Here is a 16500-nt window from a genome sequence, read left to right as displayed (position 1 = left end):
GTAAGTTTAGTCTTATTAGATGCAATTGTATGAAAACTCTTTATTTCATTTTGAGTCTTCAAAAACAAGTTTTTAATTTTTCAATTCGTATTTTTTATATTTTTAGTGATTTTTTTAATATATTGATCAATTATTTTTTAAATATATCTAATCTAAATATGCTTAAAAAAATAAAATATTTATGAATAAATTAAAAAATTTCATAAATACAAAAATTATTGAATTTATATATTTTTTTATTGTTTAGTATTTGGTGAATTTTTAATTTTTTTTAATATAAATGTTAATTATATTTAGATTAAATGAATCTAAAAAGTAAAAAATAATATTAAACAAAAAAATAAGGATTAAAATTTCAAAAATTATTTAAAAAAGTTTCAAAACCAACTGGATTGTATTTTTTCAAATTTCAGTAAAAGTTTGTCTAATTTACACTTATCTGTAAAAACAAACCCCCCTTTTATTTATTATTCTTAGCCAAAAAAAATTGAATAGACGACACAAAAAGTAGAGCAGATTGCTCTGCCCAGAAAGCATTTTCCAGAATTCCTTGCAGTTTAAAGTACTTTCACTTCCTAATTTCCATAAATTCTCATCAACCCCTCTCTCTCTCTCCCTCTCCCTCTCTCTCTCTCTCTCTCTCTCTCTCTCTCACTCACACTTACTTTCTCTCTCTACAAAAAATAAAAATAAAAAATAAAAAAATTGCCACGCCCCAGCCCTCTCTGCCACCTAGACATATAAATTACCTCACTTGGTTATTGTATGTAGCACTAGTACTCTGTAAATATTTGGAGAAGTTTGTTTTTGTTGTTATTATGATTGTTATTTCATTTTTATTTTTTTTTTTCTTTTCACTTCAAACCCATTTTTCTCTGTCTGTGTCTGTAAAGATTTTTGGGTATTCAATGAGAAAGAGACGGTGTTGTTGTTCTTGTTCTTCTCTCTATAGCTTTAACCATCATCTTGATTAGCTTTTAAAGAGGAGAGAGAGAAAGAGAGAGAGAGAGAGAGAGAAGAAAGAGGAGAGAGAGAGAGAGAGAGAAGAGAGAAAAGAAAAAAATGAGGAGCAGGATTTGTGTGAGGTAGGGGGTGTTCGATACTTCCTTTTCGGTTTGAATTCTTATACAGCTTTTTGTGTGATATTAAGCAAAGGAAAAGGCAAATAGAATCCCTATAGCAAACCTATACACCTTTTTAGATTTTCCTTTTCCGCGTTTTAAAAGTGAAAATTATTTTCTGGGTGGGGGTTGAATTTTGAGTTCATAGGTTGGTTTGTGTGTGTGTCAGCTGAGAAAGTTGGTTGATTTTCCGGAAAAAAAAGAAAGAGTATTTTCCATTTTGTAAAACCGTTCACACTCTCCAATTCGTTCTCTTGACTTGTGGGTTTTTCTTTTCTTTCAAAAATTTGATTCACAATCATAGCAGTATCGGAAAAACAAAATCCATTTCAGCGAAGAAAAAGGGAATATTTGTGGCATTTGTTGGTTGGTCTGGTCTGTTTTGGTTTTTTCTGCTACTTCAATTCAGAAGCATCTTTGCATATATAGAGAGAGAAAGTGGAAATTCAATTAAACTCCATTCAATCTTTAAGGTTTTAATCTAGGGTTTTGTTTTTCTTCTCTGAGAAAATTTGACGGAAAAAAAAGAAAGAAAGAAAGAAAGAAAAAAAGGGATTGAAAATTTTCTGAGATGAGAGCTGGACTAAGTACGATCCAGCAAACCTTAACCCCGGAGGCGGCGAGTGTTTTGAACCTCTCGATCGCCGAGGCAGGTCGCCGGAACCACGGCCAGACAACGCCGCTGCACGTGGCGGCGACGCTTCTTGCCTCGCCGTCTGGGTTCCTCCGCCAAGCTTGCATTCGCTCACATCCCAATTCCTCTCACCCTCTTCAGTGCCGAGCTCTTGAGCTCTGCTTCAGCGTCGCTCTCGAGCGCCTCCCCACGGCTCAGACCACCCTCACCCCCGGCATCGAACCACCCATCTCCAACGCCCTTATGGCCGCTCTCAAGCGAGCTCAAGCCCATCAACGCCGTGGTTGCCCTGAGCAACAACAACAGCCTCTCTTGGCTGTCAAAGTTGAGCTTGAACAACTCATCATATCGATTCTTGATGACCCTAGTGTGAGTCGAGTCATGCGTGAAGCGAGCTTTTCGAGTCCTGCTGTGAAAGCCACAATTGAGCAATCCCTGAATTCACAATCACCTTCGGTAAATCAATCCCCAATCGGAATTGGGTTTCGGCCCAATCCAATGCCCGTCTCGATGCCTAATCGGAATCTGTATTTGAATCCCCGATTACAGGGGAATAATTCAGCACAACCCGGGTTGGGCGAAAATGTTAAACGGGTTGCGGATATTTTGTTGAAGAGTAAGAAGAGGAACCCGGTTTTGGTTGGGGATTCGGAGCCAGAGGCGGTGATTAGGGAGGTGTTGAAGAGGATTGAGAAAGGGGAATTTGGTGATGGACCACTCAAGAATGTTCAGGTGATTCCAATTGAGAAAGAGATGGGTTTAGATAAGAATCAAATATCAGCCAAGATTAATGAATTGGGTGATCTAATTGAGGCTAAAATTGGGAGTTGTGGAGGCATTATTGTTGATTTGGGTGATTTGAAATGGCTAGTTGAGCAGCCTGTGAGTTTTGGAGTTCCGGGTTCGGGTGGGGTCACACAGCAGGTTGTGTCGGAGAAGGGTAGGGCGGCCGTGTTGGAGATGTCGAAACTGTTGTCGAGGTTCGAAGACAGAGGTGGTGGTAGCGGCGGTGCTAATCTTTGGTTGGTTGGAACCGCCACATGTGAGACTTATTTGAGATGTCAAGTGTATCATCCATCAATGGAGAATGATTGGGATCTGCAGGCTGTGCCAATCGCTTCAAGATCGCCTCTTCCGGGGATGTTTCGAAGGTATATATGTATGCTTTGGTGATCTCCTTTTCAATAATCTTGATTATGCATTGGTTTCATTTTTAGCTTTATCTATTGATGATTGAGATGGTAATTGCACTTGAAATAGTAGTTTGAGTCTATGTTGCACCTGTAATAGTAGATGTTATCTTTCACAGAATATATCTTCCAGACTTTCTGTTTATAGAATTCATGTTCTCTGATTGTTTTCAGATTGTTATTTTATACACACAGATAGTTCTTTCTGGTGTAAATTAGAAATTAATGTTTCTGATGATATTGCTTGATTTAGAGGTTTTGACAATTAAACTTGCTTTCTATATCCTATCATGTCCAAGTTGTCTCTGTATTTGGTGCATGGCAAACACTTTTTGGTTTTGACATTCAAAATTGCTCTACATTTCCTGGTTTAGTTAACCTATTCTTTAATCGGCAATTTCTCGGGATGATTCTTCCTCCTACTACTCTCTCTTTCTCCTCATTTTTTGAGTTTGGCTTTAGTTCTTTTTATGCTTCTTTAAAATCTAAAAGAGCTGATGCATTTGATAATTGCTTTATAAAAAAATTGAATCTTTTATTGGTGGGAAAGTTGGTTTGTTTAACTATTTTATCTCAATACAAATGGGATTCTACTTTTTGGCTTATTAGCAGCTTTTTTTAGCCCATGCCAAACGGGGTAGATCTTTTTACTTGTTTAGTCCTTCACGCTACATAGGGAGGGTCAAACAACTTGAAAATTTGGCTTACTTTCCAATCCAATGAAGATTACTTTTTCCCTATTTTACTGTTAACTCACGCACTGCTATACATATTTAGGTTCGGGACCAATGGAATTCTTAGCAGTTCAGTTGAGTCGCTCAGCCCATTGAAGAGCTTCTCGATTGCACCCACTGCTCTACCAAGGCGTGTATCTGAAAACCCAGATTGTGCTCGACGAATGAACATTTGCCCACAATGTACAGAGAGCTACGAACAAGAGCTAGCAAAATTGGTAGCGAAAGAGTACGAGAAATCCTCATCTGAAGTCAAATCAGAAGCATCTAAGGCACCACTGCCACCATGGTTGCAGAATGCCAAAGTCCTCAACAGTGATAATAAAGCCGCAGATCAGTCTCAGGTATTTTCAGTTGAATTACAAGTTTGACAGTGCTGGATTGTATTTGAGTAACGAAATTCATTATTTTCATTGATAATTGCAGACTAAGGATCAAGAAATGATGTTTCAGCAGAAATCTCAAGATTTACAGAAAAAATGGAGCGATGCATGCTTGAATCTTCACCCTAATTTTCATCACTGTCTCAGCTCTGAAAGAATTGCTCCGACAACTCTGTCGATGACAGGCTTGTACAATCCGAAGCTGCTTGTTCGCCCGCCTGTCCAACAGAAGTTGCAACAAACTAAGAGTCTTGGGGAAAGTTTACAATTGAACTCAAATCCAGTGATCAATCAAGCCTCCGAGAGAGCAAGTAGCACTCCGGGAAGTCCAGTGAGGACAGACCTTGTTCTTGGGCCAACAAAAAGCAATGAGACCACCCCGGAAAGAGCCCATAATGATCGTGTTAAAGACTTCCTCGGATGCATCTCTTCTGACTCACAGCCCAAGTTCCATGAAATTCAGGACGAGAAATTCATTAATGCAATGGATGCGGATTCATTTAAGAAGCTCCTCAAAGGTCTAATGGAGAAGGTGTGGTGGCAGCGGGAAGCAGCTTCTGCAGTGGCTACAACCGTGACGCGGTGCAAATTAGGTAATGGAAAACAACGTGGTACAGGATCGAAAGGTGATATTTGGCTATTATTCACAGGTCCCGACAGGGTTGGCAAGAAGAAAATGGCATCTGTTCTTTCTGAGCAAATATGTGGGACCAACCCAATAATGATATGCCTTGGATCACAGCGCTATGATGAGGAAACGGATATGAGTTTTCGTGGTAAAACAGCCTTGGATCGGATTGCAGAGGCAGTTCGTAGAAACCCATTTTCAGTAATTATGCTTGAGGATATTGATGAAGCGGATATTCTGATTCGTGGGAGTATAAAACAGGCTATGGAGAGAGGTCGACTTGCTGACTCTCATGGTCGTGAAATCAGTCTCGGTAATGTTATTTTTATCCTTACTGGAAACTGGTCGCCGGACAATCTCAAAAACTTGGCTACTAATCATGTGCTCGATGAAAAGAAGCTTGCGGCTATAGCAAGTGGAGGCTGGGAATTAAGGTTGTCGATCAGTGAAAAGAGTGCCAAACGACGAGCCAATTGGCTACCCGATGCAGACAGGCCAACAAGGCCTAGGAAAGAAATGGGTCCGGGGCGATGTTTGGATCTTAATCTTGCTGCTGATTTTGAGGATGATAAAACCGATGGATCTCGCAATTCCAGCGATCTCACCATTGATGATCACCGTCTTGACAACAGGCGACTTTCGATAACCTCTCTACCTCATGAGCTTGTAAATTATGTGGATGATGCAATCATCTTTAATCCAGTCGAGGTCGGTCCTATTCGCCGCCAGATTAAAACCAAGATCACGGACAATTTCTCAACCGTTGTGGACGACAAGGTCTCAATAGAATTGGAGGAGGAAGCTCTTGAGAAGATCTTAGGCGGTGTTTGGCTTGGCCGAACAAGTTTAGAAGAGTGGGCCATGAAGGTATTGGTTCCAAGCTTCCAACAGCTCAAGGCAAGACTACCCTCCATCGCTGCCGCTTTATCCGATGAGTCGGTGATAGTACGGCTCGAATCCGATAACGATTCCTGTAGCCGGAGCGCCGGAGATTGGTTGCCGAGTAAAATCACAGTGAAAGTGGATGGGGTGTGAGGGGGGAGAAGGGGATGCTGATGGAATTTTATCATTTGTTAGGGGCAGAGTTGTAAATATGGAGAGGTCGTTGGCGGGGAAAGTCAAACGGTTAGGAAAAAGGGTTAAAGAAAAAAAACGGTTAGAAAGAGTGAGAGGTTGATAGCTTAACGGACTTTGAAGATTCTCACCTTTTTCTTTCTAGTATTTATTAATTTCTTTACATATGCTTCTTTTTTTTTTTTAATTTTTTTGTGTTATTATAGGCATTTTGTTATAAATACTTATTAATTACATGGATAATGATTAATAAATATGAGGCATTCCTCTACTTCTCATAAGTTTCTTCATCCTTTTTTCTTTTTTTCTTTTGTTTTTGTTGGAGGGCATTATTGTCGTGTCATATTATGATAATTTTTGGTACTTGACCTTTTTATTGAAGGGAAATTTCACTATAATTTTATCTTTTTACATTTATTTTTTTCATTACACCTTTAAGAAATAATTAAAATTTTCATTACATCCTTTAATCCTAAATTAAATCTTTTACAGATTTTTCTCATAACACTTATTCTTTTTGAATTACTTCAGTATTATATTACCGAACAAATTATATTTGTTCAACTATTTATTACTGCACATTTACAAATTTATTTTTTTTTAAATATCATTTTTTTTTCTTTTCTAAATTTATAATGGACTTGTTTGATTATACATTGCCAAATAATTTAGATTATTTCCAATATCATGTTGCCTAATAAATTAGACTTTTTCAGTCATTTATTGTTGCACAGTTACAAATTTATTTTTCTTAAAACATCAAGAATCCATAAAAATATGAAGTGTATAAATATCTATAAAACATTTATAAAATTTGTCAATACAAATATCTTCAAATTTGTTAATACAAATATCTATAAGAACACACTAAGATGTTATCGCAATCTATCTATATTGATAGTTTTGGTAGTTACTATATCAAGACTGACAAACATATGGAATTAATCAATACGAGTAGTCTATACTTTCTCCCATTCATTAATGTGCAAGTGATGAAAACAAATCCAATTACTTACTTTCAAAGGTACTGAATGACTATGAAGCATATAAAGCTAACAAATTTCATCTATAATGAATTCATAACTGTAGTCCATTAAAAATGCACTACTAGTCTTACCACAATGAATAAAGTATAATCTTTCAAAGTATAAAAAATAAAAATGTCAGAAAAATGAAATTGAAAATGTTTAATAATAAGTTACCGTACATGTAATTTTTGTTCGGTAGTAGGTTACTGAATAAATATTTTTTGTGCGACAGTAGATTATTGAATGTGTATTTTGTTCACCAGAGTGATTCCAGACTATTTAATTTTGTTCAGTTCGGGCACACCAAATAAAAATCGAACATCTCTATTAAAAAACGAAACGAAAACATAAAAAATAAAGAAAAAAAAACTCTCAATTTTTTCTTTTTTACTAGTCATTCTTCGTCATTTATTTGTCTATTGCTTTATTTTATGATTAAAACATTATAATTATCACTTTTTGAAAATAGATGTATAATAGAAAAGAAGAAATTGGAAAGGAAGGGAAAAAAAAAAGTAGGAATTAAAGTGTAATGGGTGTAAAAAGATAATTAAATCTATTAAATTTTTGAAAAATTTACCCATAAGTCCTAGTTTTTGAAACGTTGAACCATTTAGTCCTAAAAGTTTTCTTATGCTCCATTTAGTCCCATTTTTACATCAACATGATGTGAATGATGTAAATGATCTGATGTTTCATTCTATAATTTCAAAATTTATTGAAATCTGATGAACATTAGATGTTTTTCATCCTATATTTTCAAACATTATTGAAATTTGATGAACATTAGATGTTTGAAATCCAATGTTTGTAACATGACTCTGATGTTATTGACATTGTATCTGATGTTATTAACATTGTAATGGGACCTTTCAGTCTATAAGAAAACTTTTAAGACTAAACAGTGCATAAGTTATTAATTTGGGATTTATTGGTGCATCCCCCTAAATTTTTATCTTTTATCCTTAAAAATAATTTTACTCAGAGTAAATAATAAAAGAAGAAGAAGGTATGAATGAATAAATGTGTTATGTAAGTAGAATTTCCCTTTATTGAAAGGGTAGTGCTATTATATGAAATAGAGTGCCAATAATATACTTTTTATACATGAAAATTAATTAGGTAAACTACACTCACCTCTCTTCATGTTTGAAAAAAATATAATTAGTGTTGATAATTATTCTGACTTTTTTAAAGATTTTAATTTATATAATACTTAATTATTTTTTATAAATACTTTATTAATCGTGTGAATAAAAAAATAATATTATCATTTTTTTCTATTAAAATGTATTTTTTTTATTTATTTCGATGTCTAACTATCATTAACATTAATTTTGGTCACTTCAAAAGAAAGGTTAGAAAGATGAGTGTACTTTTAAAGGTATGGGATTAACTGTCTTTTTTTCAAATTTAAAGAAAAGTGAGTGTAATTTATCTAAATTATTTTGAGTACGATTTATAAGTTGATTTTTTTATTTTACGAAAAGATACGTAAAAAATTAAAAGTGATGTGATAAAAATAAGTTAATAAATTAATAAGTAGTTTATTTTTATTGTTCCCAAAAGAAAATTGGCTATATTAACACACACACACACACACCCCCCTCCCCCCCCAAAAAAAAAAAAATAAAACAAAACAAAACAAAATAAAAAAACAATCTATCATATGGCCTTAACATCACATAAAATTTCTCCCCCAAAACAAAAAACAATCTATCCCCAAATATGGCCTTAGGCATGGTTTGGCAAGTGGGTTTAGATAGGTTTGGGGTTATTTTAGTCACAAAAAATAAAATAGTCTATTTTAATTATAACAAACAAAACATCACATTTAACTCATAATCATTACACTCTTTTCTCACAAAAAAAATCTAAAAAGTCAAAAAGTCATTCTCAAACTAAACTTTTTAGCCCAAACTAAGAGCATCTTCAATGGTGAATTTCTTTTTTCACCAAATTTGAGTAAAAAATGACCTATTTCACCAAATCTGATACCACTCGTTCCAACGGTGCATCAAATCCCGTATCAAATTCGGTGGGTCAACCGGTTGGTCGACCGGTGGGTCGACCGGTAAGTGTAAATATTTTTCATGATGTAAACAATTGCAGTTTTCATAGATTCATCAATAGATTCATCAATTATTTCTATAAAGATGTTTGGTGGTTTCAGTAAAGATGTATTGTGCATATCTCAGCAATCAGATGAATCTATGATTAAACAATTGTTTCTTTAATTTGATAACAGACTAATCATATTTGCAGCTTTCATTCTCATTTAAGATGTTTGGGTCGACCGGTTGGTTGACCGGCCGGTCGACCGGTAAGGCAAAATAATTTTTTTTTTTTACCTGTTTGAACTTTTTTTGACCGGTTTGAACCCACCAATTGTAAAGGAAATCGGTCGACCGGTTGGTCAACCGGCCGAGCAACCGGTTGGTCGACCGGGTCCTCCTTCCAACGGTCACAAACAGTATTTTGGTGAAATCAGTATCTTGTCCTCAGTTTGATGAATTGTTTGATGAAATCTCAATTTGATATTGATTTGGTGCAACCGTTGGAGCACCAAACAGTAACTTTTTCATCAAAATTTAAATTTAATGTCAACTTTGATAAACCGTTAGAGATGATCTAAAATAGTTAAAAAAACTAAAAAGTTAAAAAATCAACTCACTTCTCAAACCAAGTCTTAACATGACATAAAATTTTTGTCGTATATGAAAGGCATCAAAACTTTGGTCACTGATTTGACTCAATAAGCTTGCCGACTTGGAAAATAAATGAATGAATTGAATCTTCAAATAAAGATGGAATTTTATCTTCTTCCCAACTCAATTCAAGTCAAATTTATGAAACTTATTGATGGAATCTATTCAACTTTTATAAATAATTGTAAGTTGGACAATAAGATGAAATCCATTGGAGGTCCATATTAGGTCCATATATATATATATATATATTTGATACTTTTAATTAATTAAATTTTTTTAAATAAAAATAAACACAAGATATGATAAATTAAAGAGTAAATTACACTTACCTCTTGAGATTTTTGACAAATATAAGAATCTCTCATGTAGTTTTAATAATTATAAAAATCTTTCCTACTTTTGTTGACGACATCAAGATTTTTCCAATCCGTTAATTTAACACAAATGTTGTTATCTTTCTATTTAAAATGATCATATTGCGCCTTTGAATTAATAAGCTATTTAAATGAAAATTTTAACTCACCTCCCCTAAGATTTTGCATATATATCATTAAAATTCATGCATATTTTATCCTAACATCCTAATAATTTAATATAAGAACGAAATATTTTTTTAATTTTAATTAATGGATAAAATAATTAATGGATAATCTTGTCATTTTTTATATAACATCAACAAATTCTGTTAAATAATTTAACAGATGGAGAATCTTAATAATAGTTTAAAATGTAAGAGAAATTAGTGTAATTATTGTAACGTTTAGGAGAAGTAAGTGTAATTTATCCTTAATTTAAAAAATTAATTTTTCATAGTATAAAAGTACACTAATCTAAAATTTTCATAGTATAAAATTTTATTATTTTAAATCAATGAAAAATATCTGAGAAATTAGATTGGACTTATCTAAAAAGTTAATTAATGCTAACGGGTGTGTTGGTGATGATTTGATAAAGTGTGGGACAGCAGTGCTATAAATGATGGTGAAGCTTCCGTGGAGAACTGTGCAAGACATACATCTGACGGCCAAGAATTAACTTTTGGCTTTTATGGCGTCAACACCACCGTACTATTTTAGACACGTGTATGGCCATTAAATTTTAAAATTTGATTGATGATGATGGCGGCCGCATCATGTCCGGCGCATTAGCTGCAATATTTGAAAACTTTGACTTTTGACAATCAACCAAAAGTGATTTTTTTATTTTTTTTAGTAATTTTTTAAAGAGTAAATTACGAATGCACCCTTGACATTTGATTAAAGTACAAATTGTTCCTAGTAATTTTAAAAATTCTATCATATTCTTTGAGATTTTTAATTTCATAACAAATCGACTTTTTTATTAATAAATTATCAAATCAATTAACAGTTTTTAATGATGTTAGAAATATGTTTCAATTAATAATTTAGATAATTTTATTATTGTACAGGAAAACAATTATAAATTTCATTTTTTCAGTTAATTCTCTTAAATAAAAAATTATGAAAATGGAATATTCGTAATTTTTCAAATCACGGGGGGCAATTTATATTTTAAGAAAACCTCAGGGGGTGTATTTGTAATTTACCATTTTTTTAAACTTTGTCAATTTTTTTTTTTATAAATATTTTGTTAGACCATCTCCAATGATTATTCAAACTTATCATTAAATTTAAATTTGATGAAAAATGATATATTTTTTAGCATCAACAACTTTATCAAATCGATATCAAATCGAGAATATAAAAAATGTTTTACCAAATAGAAGACGTTTAGGAGCTCTCAGCATTTCACTATTTGGAATCGTTGTTTTGTGAAACCAAACGTCAGGTCGGATGTCCCTTGGTCATCCATTTTGTTGAAAAATTTCCACAACAAAATATACTATCAGATGAAAAAGAATTTTTGGAATCAATGGATTACACTTGCCGGTCGACCAGCCGAATTTCTGCTCAGTCCACCTTTCGGTCGACCGGTGTGTTGATGACAACCAAAAATGTTTCGTTAAAGTACTACATATTAGATAAAATTTTTACTTAAATTTAATAAAATAAATAATACATCGTTAAAAACGTTCTTAGTTGTTGAGGAGTCAATGACTTGGAGGTCATACATTGTATACGTATTGGTACTCTCATGTTATCCATAGAAAATTGTATACGTATTGTCAATGACTAAGTTGTCTCATGTTCTTGAGACAAAATTATACATGGAAAATGTTTTTCTCTTTCACATGGGAGTCTAATTTTATTGACACAATTGAAAATGTGGTAATAAAATATAAATTCTTATTATCCAAATTAATAAAGTTTGTAATTTTTAGTGGAATCAACCTACTATTTGGATATGAGATTCAATTATTTTGGAGCAATTATAATTCGTATAGTATTCAAATACTTTTAAAATGTGTAAATAAATTTATTTTCTTTGCATGATGACGCAATATATTAATGCAGACTCTCACCTCATATGAGAGAATTATTTAATATTTAAAATTTTATGCTTAACATTGACGATTATCCATTCATAAGATTACTAATTGCACTAAATTTTTCTTAACTATTGGTGTATGTAATTTTATCCCCATATGAACATGTATATTTTAATCCAATTATAAAATCCTATGAATTTCATTTATGGATGAGAAGATGGTGCATTTTATAATTAATGGAGTTAAAATGTATAAGTTTATAAATGAGAGATATAGTGAGATGCACTACTAGTTAAAAGAGTCTAGCTATAATTAACCTTAACTAGGCCTGGTTTGGCATGCTTAAAAAAAGTTAAAAAATTAAAAAGTCATTATCCTATTTAAGTCACATTACTTCTCTAACACATCACTTCAAACCCAACCCAAATCAACCCATATTTCATAAAAAGTCAAAAAGTACACTTATTTAGAATATCTCAAACAACTCCAAACACTTACAAATGTATTTTATTAACAGATGCGATGCCTATCATAATATTTGTAGTGGGTCATATTTCAAATTGTAAAGTTTCTTTAGTATATCTATAAATAAAAAGTATTTATGAGATTTATTTGTTTGTATAACAATTTTCTATTAAGTCGTGCTAGGGACCTCGAAAGCCCCTCCCTCTTCCGGAATCCCCCGAATTCAAAAAAGAAAGAAGAATAAGAGAAGGAAGAAGAAGAAGAAGAAGCACTGGACTGGAGGGGCCAACATCAACCGGGTTGGGCAAGGGGCAGAGGCAGAGGCGGGGGCGGGGCGGAGACGATCGGCCGACGAGCTGCAAGCTGCGATGATCGGCCGCCGATCGGACTGGACTGGAGTGCTGCGACGATCGGCCTCTCTTCTCTCTCTCTCCCTCTCCTTCTCCCTCTCCCTCTTTCTCTTTCTCTTTCTCTCCCTCTCCCTCTCCCTCTATCTCAGACCTGCACCTGCATGAAGGAGAAGAAGAAGAAAAAAAAAAAAAAAAGAATGTCCAAAACGACATCGTTTTGGACATTCGGGAGATTAGAGGGGACAAAATTCGGAGAAAAAATCATTTTCCTTTTCTATTATACTAAAGCCTTATCTGGATCAATTCTTAATACTAGTTTATTTATTTATCATTTCATTTTATTTTATTTTTTTCGAAAGAATGTTGTATGTGTGGTGTGGGCGTGAGAAAGGGCATTTTACTAAACCAGATAGTGCAAAACTTGTTAGAATGATTTTGAGTAGAATGTAATGACTATTTTTTGACTTTCTATGAAACAACTATTTTTTTAAGTTTTTGTTTAGGATGTGAGTTAGTTTTTTTGGCTTTTTAGTTATTAGTCTGGGGTTAAAAAATTTCGTTTGGAATGGATTTTTTAATTTTTTTGACTTTTACGAGAGAAAAAATAAAATGATTATGATTTGGATGTGACATTTTATCTTATTGATTTTTTAATCTATTTTATCTTTTTATGACTAAAATAACAAAAAAAAAATTATCCCAAGCATAGTCTAAGTTGGCGAATAGTGATACCAAATTGTTATTTTTTTTTAAAACCAAATAAAATGAGAATTTTTAACGGAATGACTAGTTATTCTAAATCTCATTCTAGTGAAATAAAATATTACCTTAACATATAAAACAATTATCGATATGTGATATTACCATATAGAGCACTTCATTCTAATACAATTATTGATGTGCAATATTACTATCTAATAATGGGGTCTTTTGGGAAGTAGTTTTTTATCTAGCTTTTAGCTTTTTATCCATTTTAGGTCATATTACTTCTCACATTTTTTCTCCACAAAAAGATAAAATAAATTTAAAAAATCAAAAAATTAACTTTTTACTAACATCCTAAAACACTCCGGTTCCGTTTGGCAAGCAAAAAGCCAGGCTTTTTTGGCTAAAATAGCCACAAAAAACAAAATAGGCTATTTTAGCCACAAAAAACAAAACATCAAATCCAACCCATAATCATTACAATCCTCTCTCACAAAAAAGTCAAAAAAGCCAAAAAGCCCTTCCCAAACCAGGCTAAAATAGCCCAGGCTAAAATAACCAAAAAACCAAAAAGCCAAAAAGCCAACCCACTTCCCAAACGGAGGCTCCAATAAAAGAAAACAGACACATTAGATGGAATCTTTGGCTGGCCAAAACAAACTCCTATTTTTGGCTCCAAAAATCTTTTTTCAAATTAAAAAAAAAAAAAAAAAAGTTAGTATGCAGTTTTAAAATCCTCTCCATGACTTTTGCTTGACTGATCAAACCTTACTATTTAAACATAATCACATTTTCACACAATTCAAATAGCAAAATAGTACATTATTAATGCCCGACTAGCTCTGTACAAACATTCCATTTTATTTTTTTTATTTTTTTTTTCTTTCAGAAGAATGATGTTAGAAAAGTTGATCTAGACATGTTTGGAAAGAAAAAAAATAACTTAATTTAGGCTAAAATTTACAAAAAGACAAAATAAGCTAAAATAGTTAATAAGACAAAATATCACATCAAATCCATAATCATTTCATTTTTTCTTTCACAAACATCACATCCAACCATAAAAAAATCCAATCATCTTCCCAAACACAAAAATTTTAATCTACTAAAATAGCCAAAAAATTAAAATAGCCTACTAAAATAGCAACTTCCCAAATGATTGGAGCCAAAAAAAAAAAATAGCCAAAAACTCAAACCCAACAATTGAACACACTTCAATAATTGCCAAATAGTGGCTTCGTTTGGGAAGAATGAGTTGAGTAGGTTTGGAGTTATTTTAGTCATAAAAAGATAAAATATACTTTTTAATTCAATAAGATAAAAATTATATTCAACTCATAATCATTATATTTTTTCTCTCACAAAAAGTCAAAAAACCTCAAAAAAAAAAAACCTTTTGAAGGACTTTTAACTCTAAACTAAAATAACTAAAAAATTAAAAAGTAAAAAAACTAACTCACCTCCCAAACGAAACTAGTGTATTATTAGTGCCCGGACAACCCTGTACAAATATTATATTCAACAACAATAAATAAATAAATTAATTAATCCCATAATAATGACAAAAAAAAGTTGCTTTAAACAAAACATAAGTAGATTATAATTATTGGTTTAAAAATAGAATAAGGGTTGATTTGGCATAAATTAAATAATACAAAAAGTTAAAAAGTCATTATCCTATTTAAGTCACATCATTTTATTTAAATAACATTACCTCTCTAACACATCATATCAAACTCAATCCAAACCCAACCCATATAAGTCAATAAGTCAAAAAGTATACTTTTTAAAAACATTCCAAACCAACCCTAAGTAAGTGTTTTCTCTGCCTAATAGTTTCGTTTGGCATTAAGGTAAAAAAATCATATTTTCTTTTATTTTTTGTTTTGTTAGTATTTTTTTTTTTTCAAATTTGTGTCAAGATTTTTTTTTTGGTTTTTTGGTTTATCTAGTGTAGAAAAATCTTCAAAAGTAAAAAATCCTAAAAGCAAAAGGAAGCTAATTGTTTTTTTTTATTTATTTTTATTTTTAGTAAACTTTTTTTTCGATTAATTTTTAATCTTTTATTACTTTTCTGATTCATCTAGTTAAATAATTGCAAACTAGAACATAATTGTGCCCAGCCGACCCTGTACAGGCATTACATTCAATTTTTTTCTCATTATTTAAAAAGTTGCTCCGAACGAGACATACGTAGATTACGAATATTGTGTTCTGTGCATTATGGCTTTGTTTGACATCCAACTACAAAAATGATTTTTTAAAATGATTTTTTTCCTGTCTTTAGTATTAATTTTCTTTTTTTACTAAAAACAAAAACAAGCTAATTGTCATTTACTTATTTTACATTTTTTTAATTTTATTTTTTAAAAAACTTTTTTGATTCGTTTAGTTAAATAGATTTTAAAAGTTTAAAACTTTTATAAAAAAAAAATTGAATAAATAAATCAAGTGAATATTAGAAAAATGGCTGGTAGCTCGAAATCTCCCAGGCTCGAATGGCTCGAAACCAAAACGTCGTGCTTTGATTTTGATTTTTTTTTTTTTTTTTTTCGCTTTTATCTGTGAAACGCAAGAAGAAAGGGAGAAAGAGAAGGAAGGAGGGAGAAAGAGAGAGATGAGAGAAGAAAGAGAGAGAAAAGGAGAAAGGGCTGATCTGATCTTCCTTCCTCTTCCACGATCTTTCTCTTCCACTCCGCCCTCGCCATCACCGCCATCACCGGCGACTGCCATCACCGGCAGATTTGTTTTCTCTATTTTTTTTTTCTGGATCTAAAGATGAAAGAAAAAATTAAAAAAAAAAAATTGTTGATGAAGATGTGTTCATGAAGATGTTGTTCTTGATTTTTTTTTTTTTAATTTTTTATTCTAGTAGATCCAGATTTGAAGGTAAAGGGAAAAAAAAAAAAATATTGGCTGATCTATGTTCTGTTTGTTGTTGTTGTTGTTGTTGATGATGATATGTTGTTGATGATGATATTCTCTTCCTCCTCCTCTTCTTTTTCTTCTTCTTCTTCTTTCTTCTCTTCGGCCTTTCTTCTTCTCCTCTCTGTCTGAGTCGGAAAGG

At 32.4% G+C, this 16500-nt stretch overlaps 1 protein-coding gene across 1 annotated transcript; it reads left to right on the top strand.

Moving 5' to 3' along the window:
• The first annotated feature begins 413 nt into the window (after positions 1-413).
• LOC114302358 (Double Clp-N motif-containing P-loop nucleoside triphosphate hydrolases superfamily protein) lies at positions 414-6045 on the top strand. The gene is made up of 3 exons (XM_028247376.2): positions 414-2906; positions 3723-4023; positions 4106-6045. Exons 1-3 carry the CDS (start codon positions 1693-1695, stop codon positions 5723-5725), a joined length of 3135 nt encoding a protein of 1044 aa, XP_028103177.2. The 5' UTR covers positions 414-1692; the 3' UTR covers positions 5726-6045.
• Positions 6046-16500: the final 10455 nt, after the last annotated feature.

The sequence above is a fragment of the Camellia sinensis genome, chromosome 4 (assembly GCF_055761805.1).
Source record: "Camellia sinensis isolate YWXY chromosome 4, ASM5576180v1, whole genome shotgun sequence".
NCBI lineage: Eukaryota > Viridiplantae > Streptophyta > Magnoliopsida > Ericales > Theaceae > Camellia > Camellia sinensis.
Note: the sequence above shows the minus strand (reverse complement) of the source record. Positions and strands in the feature narration are given on the sequence as shown.